This window comes from Anser cygnoides, chromosome 1 (assembly GCF_040182565.1).
Source record: "Anser cygnoides isolate HZ-2024a breed goose chromosome 1, Taihu_goose_T2T_genome, whole genome shotgun sequence".
NCBI classification, from domain to species: Eukaryota; Metazoa; Chordata; class Aves; order Anseriformes; family Anatidae; genus Anser; species Anser cygnoides.
Genome location: NC_089873.1, coordinates 91,201,820 through 91,223,635, shown reverse-complemented (window position 1 = coordinate 91,223,635; position 21,816 = coordinate 91,201,820). Strand labels below are relative to the sequence as shown.

The window sequence follows — 21,816 nt, the reverse complement described above, 5'->3', positions numbered from 1 at the left end:
CCTTTCAGTGAGTAACCACTGAAGAGCAGATAAGGTTTCCAAGCCTGCTTTCTGTTAGGGTGTAGACTGTTTTCTTACAAATTCATGGCAATAGTTAGACCAGTTTTATCAGTGAGTTGATAAGGTCAAATTTTTTGGTTGTCTGCTGCTTCTTCTCCAAAGTGTTTTATTGAATTTACAAACTTTGTAGCATGATACTGCTTCAATTGGAAAGGAATTATTTCTGTATTCCTTCCTCCTCCACTTCTAGCATTTGCGGTCCTTCTCTTTGCTGTAGGTTTTGGGAAAGTAGGGAGGAATGTTCTTTGGGAGTGTAAAAGAAGAAAGTTTGGCTAGAGGTGAAAACATGAGGATTATATGGAGAAGCTTTTCAGAACGAAGAGCTGCATATGTTTCTCCTTACTTCCAAGAAACCTGTGAGACTAGCTTATTCCAGACTGAGAGACAGCATGCATGAATCTGGGTGTGGGTCGTGAGGCCTTGCTACCTTAAAATGTGATGAGTTGCAGGTGAGTTGGACTGAGGGAGATCCTGGACTATTTCAGGCTGGAACATTTAAAGTAGAAGAGCCCGCTGGGTGGAAAGACATTTCTTTGCAGTTCCTTTTCCTCTCAGAAAATAATACACACCATGTTTTTTTGGTTTTAGTTTTTGATGAGAGGGTTTTTTATTTTGAACGAGCCTTATTCACCCAGCCATACAATCCATTTCAAGTGAGTTGGTATAAATGTTGGGTTTCTTGCTTTGTTTTTACACTTCTGTCTGGATTTTTGAGGAGTTTTCTCAGCTCCATCCACGTTTGCTCCGACTCATTTCTGCAGAGCCTACCAGCTCAGGAAGGAAGGTTGGTTCAGGAGGCACATGGGCACGCAGACACATGCTGCTCTACAATTTTAGCCTGCCTGCCTGCAGTAGCAGAATGGGATGTGTGACAGATTGAAAAGTGAGACTTCTCTGCAGAAGGAGCATGGGGACCTGCTGGGATTTTAAGTAGTGGTGTTGATCAGACATAGGGCATCCTTAACCACAGGCGATACCACTGAAGCAATTTGTCTCTTTTCCTTCTTTTGCTTCCATTCTTGTAGGGGCTATGATCATCTTTAATGCTTTCATCCCATCTCCCCTGTGTCTTCATTATCTACGAGATGTTTTATGTGTGCTGGATATATGTTATTTGCACTCTCTTTTTTTTCCCCTCTAAAATGAGTTATACCAGATCTAGAGGTTGAAATCCTGTTGTGGCCCATGTTAATCACTTAGGTTCTGTGTTCATATCAGGGGAGCTCTGTTGTCATCCTGTCTCTACTTTTGGGGGATGACAGCATTATACCTTGCTTCTTTCTGCTGCTGTCCTTCACGGTATCCAAATACCCCCCCAAAACTGATCCAAGCTGTGCCCCAGCATCACAAAAACACTGTACAGTCCTGCTGTCTGTCCTGGCTGACCCCAAGTTCATGTAACCTGCATCTAGAGGCAACACATAGCACAGGCTAAGACCAGGTGTTGTGCCTTACTGAGCTCTACTTCCCTTCTGTGGAAGCAGGGCCTCAAGAATTCAGACTACAGATAGCGTGGCTCTAGAGTGGACACTGGGAGGCAGCTGTCTGCAGAAACACCTTTAAAAGCATGAGCCTAGGTGGTTAAGGTGAGGATGTGCAGCTGGAGCATGTGGGCTCTCTTCACACTGTGCCCCTGCCTGTTGTTGAGCAAACAGCATGCAGTGCCAGCTCTGGGCCTGCAGCTGGGTCCTGCACCTACCTTACAGTCCTTAAATGCTGCTTCCCTTCTGAAAGAGCTCACCTGGATACCTTCATAGAAGAGATTCTTTAAAAAAATTAATCTGATTATTCATTTATTTATCAAATTACTTTTGTGAATTAAATGAACTTTACCAAGGCAAAATGAGAGATGTTGGTGCACTGAACTCCACAGCTGCAAAACGTATAATGCCTCTCGCTGCTGAAAGTGATATTTCCTGTAAGACTGCACGTTTTGAGGGAGCCAGTTTGTTGCGATGTACTTCCTATGCTATAAATAGGACAGATGAGTATCGCTTTCAGTCTCAAAGGAATACATTCCTAGTTTCTTGAGGGAAGTAATAGTATCTCTGGCATGGTTCTCAGCGAGTTTTATTCTGGCTGATGATGTCTCTTCACACTCGAGGGTTGACTTGCTTGTTAATGAGTGAGTGTGCTTGTTGCAGCACATAGGCATTTAGGGAGTTATTAATAGCTTCAGAGGAACGATACCGTAGCTAAGGTCACAGTGGTCCTTGCAGCTTTTGGTTTGTTTCTGTCCTCCCCTTTACGTCTGCCTAGCAATGTGGCAGACTGTAGGCTGAACATTAAATGAACAGGAAAGTGTGTGAGGAGGGGAACTACTGATTTATTCATAATTCCCTTCTGTGCTGGCAGTAAGGATGATTCAGCAAATGGGGTTCCTTGGGGACAGAGGTCTAGAGGTGGCATCTCTAGAGTTGAATGCTTCTCCCTCGCTGTGCAGCTTGCATGTGTTTCATCCTCTGAATTTCTGAGCCCTGCTTCTGCTGCTGCAAGAAGCTAGCACAGGAAGGGCAGGTAATCGAATATGCTGGCTTAGTTGCTCATTTTTACAGGCTTAAGAACAAAACCCAGCCAACTGTTGCATTCAGCATTCTGTTTATCTAATTATATGGGCTGAGAAGCTGCACATGTAAATGAAACCAGCAGAGCTGGGAATTTAGTTCACACTGGGACTGAATGTGAATGTTTCCTGTTGTTGTTGTTTTTTAAATACTGGGAAAAGGAAATCCCATCTACTGACCCCACTCAGATTTAGAGATATAACTATAAAGCAGAAAGCTCATATAAGTTAGTTATTGTGTCTCCACCGTGCATGAGAGTTTGAGAACCTTGTGAGGAACAGCAAAGAGAAGATTTTGGGAAAAGACCATCCCACAGTTTGAAATAGCAAGTTCTGCAGGCTAAAATAATAATTTTTTCTATGGCAGACACCGTAAGGGTGCGGCTAAGCTGATTATATAGCACCTGCTGAGCCATGCATTTGACTTTAATGGTCGGGACTGGAAAGAGAACTAATGAGTGGGTGCCATGGCAGAATTCAGCTGTTCTTGGAGCATCCAGAAGACAAAGCTGGAATATTTGGGTTGGCACTGAAATTTAGATTATTGAGGAGAGTTAGAGACCATCTGAAAAGAGATACCAAAGTACAGAACAAGAAGCAGGTAAAAGGAGCTGTACATTTTGACTCCAGGGGGTAGTAGAGAGTTGGGGCTCCAGAGACTTACTTGATCCCTTCAGTTTTTACGGCATATTAGGCATGCTGTTTTTTCAGGTTATTAATTGCTCAGTTGACGGAAATGCATTTACTGTGCTGGCCAGTGTAGATGCAGGTAGAAGGTACTGAAAAAATTGTCTGTGCTCGGATGTATTGGTTGCCAAATTTGGGTCCATCAACAAATAGTAGGTTACAAGGTAGCTTTAAGCGATCTGCAGCCAGTCTTCAGAATAATGCTGCACACAAAACAAGTAGTGTTTTGTTAAAGCTTTAAAAGGTAAAGGCTTTTGATGGTGATAAGCAGTGTTTTGAGTGCTGCTGCTCTAGTGGAATGAGAAGAAAGCTGAGCTAGTTACAAGAGAATGGGGAGTCTCTTGTAGAGCATCCCCGTTGACCCCAGAGAGCAGTTTACAGTTCCTGTATCCTGAAGCCAATGAATCTATTTGTTAAATCATTTCATGTTTCTGCTGCAACAGGATTTCCTGGACCAGTTATTTCTTCATAAAGCTCTGTCTCATTCTGTGTTTTCACCACTTGCTAAGGGTACTTATCTGTCTAGAAGCGCATAAGCATGTAATTCATTCTCTTGGGAAAATCCACTTTCCCCTCACTGCCAGACTACAGTCATTTTCCATCCATTTTGCTTTCTAAAAACCACTGTTTTCTCTCTCCTTCATCAGTTACCTGACTAACATGGATACCATTTCCACGTTTTTTCTCATTAGGTGAGATAAGCATTTGAGCAGTGGGCATTGGCACATCCAGAAGTGGGAACAAAACACAGTGATGAGGGAGAGAGTTAATTACCCTACTAAAATGATTAATGTTTTATTTTGTTTATTTTGCAATCCCATCATTGCATTTCAACTAACAAGTTGTTTCTGTCTATGACCTATGTGCTTCAACTGTTTCATTAAATTTTTGCCTCACACTGTCATAGTCACTAACACCTGCTTGAGTTTGAAGGTAATTCTGTTTATTTTCTGGTTCATGCTTCAGGAAAAATTAAAACTTGATGCTGAGAGGGAAAAACTAGAGAGGCTTCAGGAGCTTTACTCCGAGCAGAAGACGCAGCTTGATAATTGCCCTGAGTCCATGAGGGAACAATTACAGCAGCAGCTGAAGAGGGTCAGTAGCAAGTTTCAAGATTGCATTAACTTTTTTTTGTGTTGATTTTAGAGTTAAGTGTAACATATTCTGCTTGAAGTATCCAACAGAGTGCTTGAACATATTTGACACAATTGTCATGAGGGTTACCTTCTGGTGAAATGCTTGTAATAAATATTTTGCATAGTGGCAAAGAAGTAGAGCCCAAATGGGTGGATTAGAAATCATTTTGTGTTGAATGTTTTTAAAGCTACTTAACCATAATTAGCACCTTAAGCCTGCTGGATTGCATGGAGGCTGTTGGAATTGTGATGTTTAGATGGACAGTAGTGCATTACTCTTCTAATCTTTGCTCACGCAGATAATATTGAGCTTTGGTTAGTGGGATCAGCCGTTTTAGCACTTGACTCCCATTATTTTTTAATCCTGGTTGACGTATTCATCCTTTGCAATGCTCTAAATTGCTGTCTCAGTGAGGTCATGGATAACGTCTTTTCTTCAGTACATAACATAACTGTTAGCCTGAACTGTGTTGTGAATATTTCATTTTGAACATTATATCACTTACTTTAACTACTTTATTTTTCCTACGTTTTCAGCGGTTGGACATTAGTGTTTTTTTTCAATCTTTGCATAAAGTCTAATTGCAATTCAATTTCATTATGTATTATTTGTAACCAAAAAGCTACTTTATTGTCAGTTAAAGTATATCTGTTTTCTGTGGAAGATTTTAGTATCAATTAATGTTATGTCATCTATACAGCATATAGAGCTAACTTTAATGGGGGTAAAATCATTTTCAAAGCTTCAGTATTGCAAGCTCCAGATGACAGGTGAAAGAGAAACTTAAATTTTTTTTCATGGCTTGAGACTTTTTATATCAGTACTAATATTTTTAATCTTTCATTTTACAGGAAGTAGTCTTAATACTTTTTTCTTAATATATAATAATCAGATTACGTTTTATTTGCAGAATTCTGTTTTGTTTTTCAAGAAGCAAAAAGAGAAGAAGTCCAACTTTGGAAATAACAATGTTAAATTATTCTGTAGTAACTAACTGAGTTGTTTGGTGTTTTTGAGACATTTAAGGGTTTTTGTAAGTTACCAAAAAAACAAACCACAAACAAACAAAAAGCAATAATATCCCAAAAGTATTATGAAAGGAAGCCTTTCCTGTGCAGTCATGTACTTGAAGGTATTAATTCATGAGAAATTACAAACTTGTTGCTGTGGGGTGGTAGTAAATCCTTTTTCACTATTGACTACCAAGAGGCTTCTAGAATTCTATTTGGTTAAATATTTACATGTATATTTTTTCCTTTCAAGATGGCTTAATAACAGTTTTGGATTTGAAAATGGGACAAATGTGGGTGTGCCATTAAATGTAACATTTGCTTCTATTGCATATTATTCCAGGCCAGTTGGAGTGAGAGTTCACTGTGGCTACTGTGGTTGTAGTAGAAGTTGCCACTAAAATAGTGCACAGTACCTCTTAAATGGATATAAAGTGTGAGAAGAGTTATGGCTTTATCATAAACATGCTATTCAAAATAGAAAAATATTATTCTTCCCTGAAACTAAGCCCTGTGTAGGATTAAATACCTTTGCTTGAAGCAGGTTATGTCATGCTACTTTACTGCTGATGTGGTAGGTGTGAAGGTGGTGAATTCCCTTATTGCTTCAGCTCTGAGACTTGAGTCACTTAGTGCTTTGTGCCCAGGGTGCAAGCACTGAATTTTGCTGTAGCATCTGACTGCAGTGTGGGTTTGGAGTCTGGGTTGGGATAGAAGTGGGCAGGTGGCATTGTTTGCGTGGATTGTTGACCGATGGCTGCTCTCCAGTGCCTGTAGCGAGCACACGTTTCCTGTTGGGCAGGAAGACCACTTCATTTAAAGTCCAATGACATCTGAGAGCTTTTGTAGAAGGTATTCAGGGAAAGCATTAATTTTTCTGATGGCGTATTTGAAGCTTATTAACACCAAAGTTCGTTTGTTCTCATGTGTGGGTTTATAGAGATACACATAAACAGAATGTGAGGGTAGATGCCTGGACTCTGGCAGAAATCTGAAAAGATACTGCCCATTGCTAGGAAATACCTAACTATTCAGATAAAAATGTGATTTTTTACAGATGTTTTTACGTTTTTTACGAATGGGACTTTGGAGCTCCCACCACATCCCGATGGAAGGGCTAGGTTCTCTCCCATGCAGTTTTGTCCAGTGCCATTACAGAACTAATGGAGATGTTGGAGAAATCAATGATTTGAGAGTCGAATATGGAAACATCATGCCTGTTGTTTAAGAGTTTTTAAGTTAGTGTTTTGATGTCAATTGCTTTAGTTAAAGGGGGAGGTACTTTCTACTTGGTTCAGGAAGTGATTACCTACAACAAGAATGATTATTCTACAAATCCTTTGGTGCTGTACTGGTTTTGTACTGGAGGTAACCTCTTTCTTGTCATTTTAGCCCATGTCTTTGCGTTGGATCTCCTTACTATCTACTGCAGGTGAAAGGCACGTCTTTGGAGAACAATGGGAAGATGTTGATATTTTGTATAGTAACTTGGATTCTTCAGCTTTTACATCCCATGTCTTTCCCTAGTTTGTTGGAAGCTAGTTTTGAGTGTCTTTACGAAGACCTGTGTGGATATCATCAGCCACAAATCTTTGCCTTAGGTCAAAATAAGAGAAGGACTGAACTTTTGTTTCACCAAAGTAATACATTGCTTACAGGATATAGGGTTTTCTTACATAGCAAGCTATGTAAAACATAACAAATTATATAATAAGCCTATTTTAGAAACCTTTAATATTTAATAATACAATGATTACTAAAAATCCATTTTTCTTAAGAAAACTGGAAGTTTTAAGTAGGGATTTATGTTATGAATATACAAATATTTCAGGAGCAAGATTAGTTTTCAGTTGTTACGCTGAAAAGTACTGTAAGTTTTATCTCACTGTCTGTAAGTGGAAGGCAGATGCATTCTTATTTCTTGGGTCCCAACTGCAGCATTCAGCTTTTTCTCCTGAAGAAATCTGGAACACACAAAATGGTTTTGATGCCATTTGTGAAGCAATACACCTACTGACTAACGTCTCTGTGTGGATGAGTCGTGTCCTTCATTGTGTATTTGCATAGGGATCAATTCTCTGTCCTAATCTGACGGTCCCTGTGCAGCCCCTGGCTGCACATCTGGCATGGCTGGGCAGCACTGCGCAGAGGATGGTGTTGTGCAGAGGACACACAGCTCCACGCATCCTTCCTCTTATTTGGCTGCACGGCTGCTGCTATAAACAGCACTACATCTTGGGATAGACTTGAAGAAATTAAGCGCTCCTTCATTTGAGTGTGTGTTCCCATAAGTAGTTTGTTCAGCGTGTGGTTCTCTAGAGTTACTGCAATGATACTTTCTATACTTTTTTAGTCGGTGAGCAGGTGCCATGCCAGTTTGGCATGCGGCAGCCTCACCAAATCGATTTGCGCTCAGGTTGAGTTGTAGCCAGGCTACAGCACGGTACCGATCTGTCTAGCCAGGAAGTGCTCGCTGCTTCAGAGGCTCCAGCCTGCTCTGAACACTGAAAAGCAACTCCCTTACGATGCAGAGGATGTCTTTATCAGCAGGGGGGATGCTAGGAGTGATGGAGAAAGCAACATCAAAGTAACCATTAGCCTTATTTGCTCTCTTATGACACTACATAATTAAAAGCATTGAGCTTCTGAACATGTTGCATGAGGTACGTAAGTACCATGTTAGACTGATTATTTTTTGTGTGTTTGCAAGTATCTCTACTCTGGTTCAGTAAATGCAAGATCCTTTTATTCTTTTTTTGCTTAAGGATGCTGATCTATTGGACATAGAAAGCAAACACTTTGAAGATTTGGAATTTCAGCAGCTTGAACATGAAAGCAGATTAGATGAAGAGAAAGAAAATCTGACACAACAGCTCCTGCGTGAAGTAGCTGAATATCAGCGTAGCATTGTCAGTAGAAAGGTAAAAGCAGTAACACTCAATCTGTTTGTTCTTTGTTGCTGAGCATAAAGGAGGTGAAATAGATCTACAACCTGCCTGCCTATCTGCAAGAAATTATGCAAAAGTTTTCCTTTTGAAAAAGCTTTTGCAGCAGAGTCAAGATGATCGCCTAATAACATTGCAAACATATCGAATTGTGTGTTTCTGTGAAAGCAAACAAATGAATAAAATTAATGTATGCATATTTGCATAAGAGAATTAAACCATTAAATTTGCTACAGAAAGTACCAAAGCATTTTTCCTTCATTAAGCAAGGAGATTCACATGCCGTGGTCAAAACTACAGTTATTATATGCTGATGATTGATGTTAAATGATTTTGTTAAAATAATAATAGAATGTCAAATTAAGAAAATTATCTTAATTTTTAAAATCAGTTGTAATGGTTCTATTTGAAACAATTAAATACAATTTTTTTCAGAGATCAGAAATTGCATCTCTGAACTACCATTTTCAGTGTATGGGTGTTAGTCACCATATTATCCAAGAATATATGCAACTGGTGTTTTGTCTGTTGAAGGAATTCTTTTTACTGTCTAAATCTTGTTTAATTATTTCCTTCAGAGCAGTGAGGTGTCATGTAAAAACTTATTTTCCTACTGTTTAACTCTTATGAATGAGTGAGGTCTCGTGAGTAGGATCCTTGCTACTCATTGTCTTGTGCTTTGAAAATAAAACATGTAAAAGGTGATTTATTGTTGTTTTTTTTTTTTTTTTCCTATTAGGAAAAGATTTCTGCTCTCAAAAAACAAGCTAATCATATTGTCCAACAAGCACAAAGAGAACAAGATCATTTTGTAAAAGAGAAAAATAACCTAATAATGATGCTGCAAAGGGTAAGTTTTTAACATTAGTGGCATTTTTTGGTAGAGAGGTTTTGAGGCATTACCATTTCAGAGGATTTAAACAGTCATCTACTCGGGTGCTGAAGCTAGAAGAAGCCTGTGCTTCTGAGTGCTTACTGAACTTCCTGAGGACCACTGAGGACATGAAAGCTAAAAGTCTCCTTGGTCCTTGTGCTAAAGTCTACTTGGACCTTGTGTCCTAAAATTAAGTGGAAGACCCAGTAAACAAAACCTGGCATGTACTCTCAAGATTCTGAGATGTAATCCTTGCAGAGAACACGGCAAAGGATTTCTGAAACTCGGCACAAAGAGCTCTGATTTTTGACTTGTAATAGCTTGTACTGGACTAGAAGATGAACTGCTTATATCAGTTGATATCTGGTTAATAAGAAGCTGGCATGAACCTTTCATGTCTAGTTTGTTTTCTTGTTAACCATGAGGAAAATCAGCTTCAGTTCATTAAGACGAATCAGCATTTTCAGAGTGCTGGAGGAGGACCTTTTTCTTTGGTTGTGATTATTCAATATTCAACAAAATCTTTCACCAGCTTTTTGTTCTGTACCTCCATTTTTTGTTTGGTTCTGCTGTAATGAATGAAGTTGGAGCTCAGCTTTGCAGCTTCTAGCCTTCAATCCCAGCATGTTTCTTTATGATTTTGAGAAAATCGCTAGCATTTATTTTCACTACATTGCTGTTGGTATTTAATGTAAACTCTGTTTGTTATTAACAGGAAAAAGAGAATCTCTGTAATCTGGAAAAGAAATATTCCATGCTTTCTGGAGGAAAGGGATTTCCTGTAAGTCCCAATAGTCTAAAAGAGGTAAATAGTTTTGTTGCTTTTTACTTTACCGTAAGTATCTTTTAATAACTCTTCATGCAAAAGCACTTTAGTTTTTAGTCAAGTCCTATTCATATAGTTTTTTTTGGAGATGATGAAATGACTTAGTAAAGCTATTCATAAAAGTCTAAATGCATGGCAGAACAAAAATAGCTGCTCTGACATTTTCCCAGATGTGACTGGTATCGCTTTAAACTCTTGCCCTGGAAAAACAATCGTTTTTATGTGTGGGTGTGTGGAGTATCTAATTTTCTCAAATAGACAATTAAACCTCATTGAAATGAAGAAGAATGAGGTCCAGGAATAACTCTGTTCAAGTACTAACATGTTTTAGTCATCTTTTAGAACTGTAGATTTTACAAAGAGGCCTTTCCACCTTTTTATTTTTCCCCTTTTTATTTTAAGGCTCTTCAGAAATGCATAAGTGTATGTTTTGATCTTTTAAAAAAGCGTTGAATTAAAGACCTGAAGCTATTGTGGTTGTAAGAAACCTATTGAGCTATTTACATAATTATTGTGAATAGTTAGAATAAAGGTGCCAAATATTTTTGCTGAAAATTTGAGTTAGTTTGGGTAATACCTGTTGAGGCTCAGAGTTTACCTGCCCCTGTCAAGACTTCATAGCTTGGAGGATACTTCGTTAAGCCTCTCACTCGAGATCTGTGAACAAGGTCAGTGTAAGGTAAGCCATAGCCTATTACAAAGATTCAGTCAGCACATAAAATATTGGCATTAAGTTCTCATGTTTATCCTCTTGGTTTGACTTGTTTATCTGCAATTTGGAGATTCATTGTTGTCACAATAGGAGAAGCAGAAAAACTAGTGTTTCAAATAGGCAGACAGGTAGGTGTCCATGGATGCTTCATTAGCTTCTGCTTAAGAGGTCTGACTGGACTCAATCTGTTTGTATTGAAGCCCAGAACACGGTCTGCCCCATCTAATGATGTAGGTGTCACAGTGGGAAGTTGGGCTCTTGAAGTCTAAAGCAACCATGCATCCTCCTAGCACCTGGGAAATGTGATCTTGCTTATTTGGCCTCAAAGCTCCTGGTGAACCAGGATGGTCTGCAAAATATGCCAGTGGGGTTGAGCATCCTTCCTCACCGCGAGCCGTGTTGCAGATGCTTGCACTTGCAGTGTCCTAGGTTGCACTCTGATCTGGACATCTCATCTCCTACCAGGACATTTGGCAAGTCCAAGCCTCATTTTTGTTCTTCTATGATGGATCTGATTGTTTTCTCACTTGAAAGTGGGCACTATCTCTGATTTTATCTTCATATCCACGTAATGGTTTGTTTGATTACAGATTTTTCAAAATGCAACTACATTAAGTGAACCTGACACTCTTTTTTATTGAAGTGGATTATCAAGCAGTGTCATTCTGTTCACTTCAGTGAAATCAATTAGGACTTACTGTAAGGTAAATGAAAGAAGGAACAGCAGGACGCTTATCCCAATACTTAAATAAGAAAGGAAAAAAATCAATGCTATTTAAAAGTTCAGTGTTGACAAAATGAATTGGATTTCTAGTCTGACTTGAAACAGTTTCTGTAATTTAATAATAAGGCCTGAGCTAACACACTATGAAGTCATTTGCTATTATTTTGTTGTTGTTTTTTGTTTTTTAACCACAGTGGGAATCCTCATTGGAATTGTGAGTTTGAGTTGACTATTTTTTCATATAGTGGTGAAAGTGCTTTTATCATCTATAAAAAATAACGCAATATTGCATTCACAGATTTGCCAAGTTCTGGTGACCAATATACTGGTGCTACAGTATGGCTAAGCAGGGTTTACATTTATTCATACTGGATTCAGTTTTACTGTAATATGGCCACATGTTTTTAGGGGGGAACAAGAGTAGTTTACCCAGCTTCCTTCTCATTTAGTAGTTCATAAAATGGTGCCTGAATTGAGATTTATCTCCTATTTCTAGAGTGCAGTATTCACTGTATGATAGTTAATTTTCCAGAATGATTAAATAAATTTAAAATTTTACTGATAGATAAAAAGACTTGTATTTTTTTTCAACCTGCCTTCCATAATCATTGCTGAACTTATGCATTTTTGAAAAGAAGAAATATGTGAATTGTCATACATACTGACATGTCAACATGCTGGTACATTTGCTTTCCCAAGAAAGGGCTGCATAACAATTTCTGAGGGGTATTTACATTTTATTGAAACCTCCTGGTCATTTAATGTACATTTGCCTTTTGATCACATAAATGTATTCAGAATTAAATGAAGAACAGTTTCCAGAATCCAAATATTCAACATTTGAAAAGCCTGATGATAATTTTGCTTTATTTATGATGAAGTATTTCAATGGTAACAAATATCTGGCTGTATCGCTCAAAACTAACTTTCATCGTACTAGATACATTAATACTCTTGCACGTCTTTTGGCTTTTGCTTCTTTTAACTTCTGAATTCCTCCTTTTAGGGCTATATCAGTGTAAGTGAAATTAGTGAGCTGTATGGCAATTCCACGAATATATCCCCTTCCACTCAGCCCCCCACAGATGCTGACGCAGTTTCCACTGAGCCTTCCACGGCTGTGCTGACGAGCCAGCCACAAAATAAAGAGGTTTGTTTGGGAGACATTTCCCTTTGTTTGCATTGTTCTTTCATGGCTGATTTTTATTTACTCATTTATTTATTTTGTCATTCAATGTGTAACAAATTGTCCCAAAGGCAAACTCTCATCTGCCAGTTACCAAGTCAGATAATGGTTTAATAATAAAGCTGAAGAAACGGTCCAGTTGAAATTGTGTAGATGGGACTTCAGAGGCCAAAAAACCTGAATCATTATGACCCAAGCAGCAATAAGTGACAATCTTTGCCTGTCAAATGCTGTAATGTAATGCACCTGTGGAGAAATGGTCTGTGGACACATTTAATTACTCATTCAGAGGTGCTTAGGTGTTCATTTTGTATGTTTTATAACTTTTTCTTCCTGTGAGGTGATAGAAGTAATATATCTTGAATATCTGGGGGAGATGGGTAGCTTCTACTTATGTTAGCTATTCCACAGAGTCTGTCCAGTCTGTCTCTAGTTTACTCTTCCTTTTTCTCATTCTTTGTGATGTTTTTGAATTTATAATGACCATAGCAAATTTGTAATAAATCCACTTTTAAAAGAATGGAATAATCTTATGAATGTAAACACACCTACCTTTGTGTGGCAAGGAGGCAGCAACTAGTTTAAAATTTGGCATTTCTGTGCTGCTTCTTGTAGTTAGATATGCCTTAAGAGCTCCAATACAACAAATTTTCTTTCCTGCTAAATGCTCCAACAAACACAGTGCTAAAACTGCAGCTTGTATGTGCCGTATCTTTTGAGCAATTCCAAAAAGAAAACTCTGTGTGTAATTTCTCTTTTTTCTATAAAGCTAAGATCACCTCTCTGTTCTGGATTTGTATTTCCTCACTCTCTTTCTCCTCGCTCTATTGCTCAACTTCCATCAGTCCATTGGCCTGCGGTCATGGCTACTCATGTAGATCCTATTCCTTTATCTGATACACCTCCTCCTCTGCCAGCTAAGAAACACCGCAGGCAACAACAGGTAACAGACTCAAAGCTGATAACTTGGGATTTATTTGTTGTTATGGTGGCCATGAAGTTGATTTACATGCAGAGTTTTTAGAGTGACATGGTAGATCTTATTGCTGAGTGTAATAGTTAAGAACACTGCTCATTTAAAAATAAACACAATGCATTATAGAACGATAATACGCAAAAATTCTCCTTATATGAATAATCCAGAGGCAAATGTTAATATTTAGAAGCCATTGTAACTGTCAGAAGACTTGCAACAATAAAGTTCAAGTGGCTTCATTTGAAATCTTAAATTATTTTTTCCTATACGTTTGAACAATGCCTCTCAAAAGCTGTATTGTTTTGTCACCAGTTCATTAGATTAACTTGTAAATGCATGTTTTTCCTCTCTTAATTGAATTCCACTTGTATACTAGACTTGAGTTTTAAGAAAAATAATTTAGGTACAGGGACACATACACAAAGTATACATGAATTTGATGCATTTTCTTAACATGCTTTTTATTATGGTATTTATAGAAATCCTATGTAATACTGTGAAGCAGGAGGTACTGTAAGATTTCATTCTGTCCCATGAAGTACCGAGATTATTGCCTTCACTGTATTCTGTATAGAGCATAGCTGAGCAAGTAGGTCAATTCTTTTTGTCAAAACCGTTTAACAAATTCCGTTTGAAGCATTTCAGAAATCTGGAAGAGCGAAAGAAGCAGCACAGGGAATGCATGTACATGAGTGATACTTTGCCTCGCAAGAAAACAGCTCCGACTGTATCACCACACTTCAACAGCGCTACTCTTGGACGAAGCGTTACATCTAAAGTGCGTAGTGGCGTGCTATTAATAGCCTTCCAATTTTTATATAAAACTATGTTTAAGTTTATATAAAACTATGTTTAAGGGTAAGGTTACCTGCTACTCTATTGTAGTGTTATGTAATCCTTCACTCAAATTCACACCTGATGTTGGCTTTGAAAGAAATCCATGCTTATTAGCGTGTAGGAAAATATGTGAAACCTTCCATGCTTCCAGCCTTTATATTGCCCTCTGAAAATGTGGTGCTGTAATAGTAATTATACATTTATGATTAGTATATCTCAATAATTTTGTTTACAGGTTAGTTTAACTTGATTCTAGAGGCTCAACAGACTGTTTTCCTTTCTACCTAAGGCCTCTAGATGGTAAGGATAAGGTTATATATAAAGTGACGATATTCCTTATTTGTGACATGGTATATCAACAAACAGCAGCAAGGTGGAGATAGTACTTTGCAAACATTTTCATTTAATAGAGACTCTGCACAACCAAAATACCTGTGGTTGATTGATGTCACAATGATGTTGATGACAAATCAAGTTATTTTATCATTAGTTGCTAATACAAAAAAAAAATACAAAAAGTATTAAAAGTATAGTTTTAAGCAAATATTTACAAATTTCCTACAGGGACATTTACCATTAGGACAGAGCAACAGCTGTGGCAGTGTGCTTCCTCACTGCTTGGCAACCATGACCAAAGAGTCAGAATCAAGAAGAATGCACAAAGGTAAGACCTTTTTTTATTTGATTAATTTCTGTTAAAAGTCAACATTTGTTCTTTCAGAAAATAACTCTGAAACTGGTGTTGCTATAGTCTACGGGGCTGTCAAATAAAAATTTCCTCCTTGGTGAAGAAAAACAAGCTCTAAATGCCATTTGCAGGTATAGGTAAAATAAGATACTAAGATTATGGCATAGGCATGCATGTAGCGTTGAAGTACATGGTTATCAAATATACCTCATTAAACACTAAAAGTACATTGAAAAATACACATTGGGTTAAATGCATAACCTGAGTGATTTTGAAGCAAGATATTAAAGATATTACATGTTGCACCCTCCCCACCCTTTACCCCCCCCCTAAATCTTTTCATGGTGCAATCTCAAAATATTTTTTTCAGAGGCATATATTTTTGCTTGGACCAAGTAATTCCCGAGACATGCATTTAATATCATGACTTAGAACTGCAGTGTTGTAACCCGTCTCAAATATTTTAAATATTTGGGCTACAACATAGGAAAGATGTTTCATGTTGAGTATATAGTGTTTCATAGTGTTTCAACATGAGTTTCATGTTGAGTAAATAGGTGGACTCTTGGAATAGGAATACAAGGGTTCTGGATGCAAAAGTTACTTGATCTTTGAAACATGATCTCATAAACTATGAGATTCTGTGGCTGCTGTTTGTCTGCTTGAAGTCATACACTTAATTTCTGCTTTAACAAAATCATTTATTCGTTACTGTCCTATCTTCAAAAAGAATTGCTCCTTAGTGCCATCTGTCAGTTTCTTTTCTTTCTGGTATCTGCATCGTCACAAAAGTCAGTGCAAGAGGACCTTATATATTACTGACTAAGCTTGAGCTGAGACAGGATCCATCCTGTTTGTATAGGACTTGTCAGAGACAGCAGGTATTAAAAGTCAAAAAGCATGGCTGAAGTCATCCATATGCACCAGGATGACTAAATGCATTGATGGAACGAACTTGTTTAGAAGTGTTCATGACTTACTATATTTGCTTCGTAGAACTGATCCGGTTGTGATGTGTTCTTTTTGTTCTTTATTTGTGCAGCAGGCTCTCCACAAACCTACTGTATTGTGGCTAACTTAGCTTGACATATTTCAGATGCAGTACAAAAGGAGGTTCTTACTCAGCGTGGAAAGCTTCTTTGATGTAATACATTTACATGGGTGGAATAGCCAGCAAGTACATTGAGACTCATCATTATGCTATTGTGCAGGAAGCACTTCCAGTTTGAAAATCAATAAGGGCAGCCGGGCTAAATTGTGATGGCAAGAAATGTGTGTTAAAATGGAACTATTTCTATAATATGATTGTAGAAGAGTATGTGTGACCTAAAACATAATTATGAAGTGTTAACAAATTTAATACAGGCAAAGACGTTTTTAAAAAGGGTCAATTGATTTTTATGTTCTGTTTGTCACCAAGTAACTCAGAAAATTATATGAATATAGGCAGGTTTTTTCTGCCTGGCATACTAGAAGATGATTATTCTTTATATGATCCAACAGTTTGAATGGAAATAGTGAATTATGAAGAGAGCCTTAGGGGAGTAATTTGTACTAGAAAAGTGACTGGTTCTAGACAGCCTGTTCTGACACATCAGCTTTGTGTAAGGGAAATAATGTTGCTGACAGGAGCTTTATTTGAACTCTCACAGAGTTTACACAGAGAAAGTCAAAACACGAAGGATACTGGAATACAAGGACCGTTTGTGGTTTGACTGCCTCTAAGTAATTAACAAAGGGCTTATCCCCTTTGTGCTCAACAGTAGAGGGTCCTGAATTTACTTGTGTCGGAGGAACTTGAAGAGTGTAACTGCTTTCTCTTGTTAAAGCACTGTGGTTCTGGGCTGGGGAAAGCTCCTTAGTCTCAGTAACACATCACAGAAGTCTCTGCACCACTCTTTCTGTGGGCATCCTGTTATAGTGCAGAACCCAGAATAAGATGGATGTCACGGTCAGGCGGCTAGTCACATCCTAGTCCCTTCAGAGCACAGGCCGCAACGCGGTCACGGGGACTGCTGGACAAAGAGGATGATGCGCTCCTGAAGCAGTGGTAGGGGCTCAGCACATTCCTCAGGGCTTAAAAGTGTTGAGTCGACTTCTAGGCCGGACATTTTTGCTGTGTTTGTATAAATCTGAAGAAAGAGTCTTCAGCAGTTCTTGGAGGAAGTGGTTGCCCAACTAATTTAGAAGCGTTATGTGAGAATTACTAAATTAATAACGGTTTGAGTTTTCCTCAATTTGCTTTCTCTGCCTTTTTCTCATTTTTGTCCAAGAAGGTAAATATAAAAGTCTGAGACAAAAAAATCAGAGTTAAAAATGAAGTCAGGAAACGAAGAACAGCCACTTGAGTTCAAACATGGATTTCTTTGTGCAGGAGCTAGAAATGTCTATGAATAAATTTTAGACCAAATCCAGTAGAGACCCAGCAGGAAACACTTTCATAAATCTTCCTTGAAAGACATGAATAGTGGCTGTCAGTAATCATTGCCTGAGTTAAGCATTTTATAAGTTGCTCTTAAGAGGAGACATCTTTGATATAAATATTAATGGAAAAAGTATTTCTCAGCAACCATTCAAGAGGTGTTTTTGAAGAACTGTATTTATAGATTCAGCTCCTGTGGAGAAGCCTTTCTAAGCAAACTAAGGGCAAATAAAAAAAAAAACCAACAGAATTTAAAAAACGTTTGATACAACCTAGAGACCAGTCTGCGCAGGTGAAAACTGGCCCAAGAGGTTCCCATGGGGTGCTGGGTACAAGGAGCCTGTGCAAGGAGAGGTAGGAGGGGAGCCCCTTGGGCTGTGGGCTAGCCCCCACGAGGGAGGGGATGGCTAGCTGAGAGCTACAGTGTAAGACAAGCCACAATTCAGGGAACAGTACTGTTGAGACAGAGATGTTAGGTACCAACAAGATGATTAATCATACGCTTCTTAAGCTGTACAGAAAAACAGCGTGCTGAGGGCAACATATATATCTGAAGACCAACTATAAGCTTTTCAAAGTGGTTTGCTTTTCTTTTTCTTTTTACTCTCTTATAAAACTCAGGAAAAGCTAGAAAAGGTATGAAAACATCTCTTTACCTGGCTGCGTCTGTCATTGTTTTTTGGCAAAAGTACTGATTTCATCAGCACTGTCAAGTAGTTTCTGAAATCTCGGACTTTTAAAAAAAAAATTGTAAAATAATGATAGTACTTCAAAAATTCTTGTTCCTGCTGTCAAACTGTCACAACAAAACTTCTGGTTAGTGCTAATAACTGCAGAGCTGCAGCTTTGTGCGGGCCTATTTTTTTGCTTCTTTGCTCATAGCCAAACAAGTAGAGCAGAAAATTTGGAAGTCTTTGCAGATCTGTGGGTGACAATGACAAAGTAGACATGGGCTTTCTAGTTTGGCATGTTTTCATACAAAAAAATGTATTTTGACATGTTAATTTCTACGTTCAAGAAAAAAAAAGTAAGAATGGAAATTAAAGAAAATGTTATACCAAGACTTTTTTTTTTTTATGAAGTACTGGTTCTTGACGTACTTGACAGTGCTGCTTTTAATAACAACTTTTCACCTATAACTCTGACCTCTCTATAATTTCGTGGTGATATATTTGTGTTTTTGGGGATTCTGTGACAACTCCTTTGGATTTTTTGGATGCTGTGGCTTTATGGATATTGTAATATTTTGCTGAACAGTCTGTCTGTTAACAGTTAAGTTTATTTTACAAAAGAGAATACAAACCAATGCAGTGGGAAACATTTTAGCTCTTGTATTAGCTTAGACTTGTGTTGTTGGCTTGTGGGAAACTTTTAGTGGATCTTACAAGGAGTTTAATTTTTTATAATTGCATGTGCTGTGAATAGGTACCTGAGCAATTAATAATACTTTAACAAATTGATTTTCCCTGTGTGATGTGTGAATTGGGAATGGAAATGTGTTGCTTGAGAGGCATCTTGGTGTCGGTATACAGCCGATCCTGAGCTGTGAACTGCCTGTTGCCTAAGGCACGAGGAGCAAATGAGAGCATCGTATTATGCTTTGCTTCTGCAAATGCACGTAATTTTGCAGCCAAACTGCTGTAATATACATAGAGAGAGAGACATGCCTTGCAGTGTTTAGTTACATTTGCATGATTGCATAAATTTAACTGACAAATGTTTTACTTAAAAATGCGTTCTTTATCTTCATAAAAAGTTGACTTTCCTTTTGGAAAGTATTCGTAAAACTGATATGTTCCTCTGTACCTTTTAGATGGGTTTATTTTTCAGTCAAGTACAAGATATGAAACTAACATTTCTGAGTAGCCCAGCTTTTGCAAAGGGCTCCATAGAAAAACATTCATTTAAATGCAGTTTCTTTCAGTAATTTATTTTTCTCTTTTTCCATAATGAATAATTGAAAACCATTTCGCAGGAGCAATTAGTCATTCCAAAGGTTCGAGTATGAAAGGTAATTTTTTATCTACAATAACAGCAGCATTTGCCATAATAAAGGGAAGAAAACAGACTGCACATGTAAATCAGTAACATCTGTGTTGTGTGATGCTATTATCTGTAAATGCTGAAGTGCATCTGTATCCTTTTTGTCTCCTTTACTAATCAGAGCAATTGAGCTTTTATTGAAATGTAGTGTTCTCTCAAATGGCAAGTATGATTTTATTAGTTCCTTGGAAACCAGCATTAATTGTCTACAAAGAAGTCTTTGTATTGTGCAGAGGGAAGTGAAATGGAGGGGAGAGGAAACAATTTATCTGCCTTGGAGATGCTTGGAGGGCTTGATCCTTAATAATATGCTCTAATTATGCAGCCTTAGTCATGCTTTTCATACACCTTCTGGAGAATAGTATAGCCTTTCTAAGGTAGAGCTGCAGTAGTTGACTCCCTGAAATGAAATTCTCCTGACTCTGACATATCCAAGAAAATACCAGACAGTAGCCATATAAATGCAGGTAGAGAATAAGGCAGGAGTGTATTCCCACTTCTAGTGAGTCTTCCTAACAACAGTGTCTTGATGGTGTCTAGTCAAAATTTTGTGTGAACTTGGTATGTTTGTCAATACTTTTCCCGTGTTTGTGTATTATCTTAAATGTCTGGTTTCCCGTCTGAAAGGGAGATTTTCATTTAGTGTAACAGTTGCTGTAGTCTCCAACTTTGCCACCAGTTCACATTTTGGGTCAGGATTGTGGAGTATTATAAACTTGACTGAGCATCAAAGCTGTGAGGAAGTGTCACTTCTTGCATGGATTCAAGGAAAAGACGAGCAATGAAGCTGCATTCATTATCACATAGATTAAACAAACCTTAAAATGTGTTGTACAATAACTTCAGCAATTAAAATGCCAACTGTCTTCTATACTCTCCTCTTCATCAGGCAAGCTCAGCCTGCACTTTACTGAAAGCCAGTGTTCCTCAAACAGACAAGAAATAATCCGTGTTCAGTAAAAACAACCAAACAAGTACTTGAGACCTCTGATAATCAGGACTGTTGTGTTTTGTTTAATTATTCTCTTAGATTCCTGAATTCAGCTATGGTACTTTTGGCAATAGGTTTAGTTTGTGTGTGTTAAATTTTCATAATACATGTACAATAATATATGTGAAAAGGCAGTCATGCTAATCTGCATATATTTGTGTCCATCATAGATAAAACAGGTATTTAAAGGTGTTCAGTTATGATTCATTTATTAAATTAATTTTCTAGTACCATGGTCACAGAGCAGTTAAGTCTGAGCTGGTAATCAAAATGCTCGTGCTGTTAACACATTATGCTCAAGTCACAGAATTTCTGTGTAAAATAGATGTTTCCTCTGTACTCCGTAGGGTATAATCATCAACGTATATGTGAAAACCAAAGGCAGAAATCTCCTGAATTCTACAGCAGAACAGCATCCGAATCTAACGTGTATTTGAATAGCTTCCATTACCCAGATCGTAGCTACAAGGACCATGCCTTTGATACATTAAGCTTGGACAGTTCTGACAGTATGGAGACAAGCATATCAGCATGTTCACCAGATAACATTTCCAGGTAAATAACTTTCGTTTCTGATGTTGTAATGGTTGTAGGGTTATAACAACAAAGGGAACATGTGAATGTTGACGCTATGGTAATATGAATGCTGCTAAATGGTTAAGAAAATGCAAGATCATTAGACAGGTATAATATATGGTATTTTGTGTAGCCCTTCATCATCATGTTTGACTATCATCTCATCTGTTTAAATAAAGATGGAAAATAAAAATATGGAGAGGCTAAATGGTATGCTGAAGGCCACATAGAAATCAACGTCAGTCCTGAACTGAAATTATGATGCTCTTTTCAGAGTGGGATAATTCCTGAGCTTCCTTCCCTAGTTGTTACAGGTTTCCTGTGATACAAAATGTCTCTTAAGATACCTGCTGGTGATTAAGTGCATTCATTCTGTATGTCCAGCATGTTAACTTGCTAGGTACTTAATGCTTATGCTTAATGCTGAAATAATGCTGATACTTAATGCTGAAATGCTTAGGAGTCCTCTGGCAATCCTTTTTGCCCTTTCCCCTCCCTTTTCTGGGTCAGTAGAAATGAAGAGATGATTCTAAAAGTCTTAGAGCCCTCAGCTGCTTTT

The 21,816-nt window shown here is 37.9% G+C and overlaps 1 protein-coding gene across 8 annotated transcripts in view; it reads left to right on the top strand.

The window, feature by feature from the left end:
* Positions 1-21,816, top strand: part of PHLDB2 (pleckstrin homology like domain family B member 2) — an 80,288-nt gene that overhangs the window by 46,239 nt on the left and 12,233 nt on the right. For 4 of the 8 annotated variants that reach the window (XM_048057375.2, XM_048057374.2, XM_067002103.1 and 1 more), the window contains 9 exons: positions 4,277-4,405; positions 8,223-8,378; positions 9,142-9,252; positions 9,992-10,081; positions 12,545-12,688; positions 13,494-13,667; positions 14,338-14,478; positions 15,102-15,201; positions 21,029-21,236. In XM_048057375.2, coding sequence (XP_047913332.1) covers positions 4,277-4,405; positions 8,223-8,378; positions 9,142-9,252; positions 9,992-10,081; positions 12,545-12,688; positions 13,494-13,667; positions 14,338-14,478; positions 15,102-15,201; positions 21,029-21,236 — 1,253 coding nt within the window. The remainder of the gene's footprint in view (positions 1-4,276; positions 4,406-8,222; positions 8,379-9,141; positions 9,253-9,991; positions 10,082-12,544; positions 12,689-13,493; positions 13,668-14,337; positions 14,479-15,101; positions 15,202-21,028; positions 21,237-21,816) is intronic. The other 4 variants (XM_067002109.1, XM_067002117.1, XM_067002126.1 and 1 more) reach the window with 4 other exon arrangements.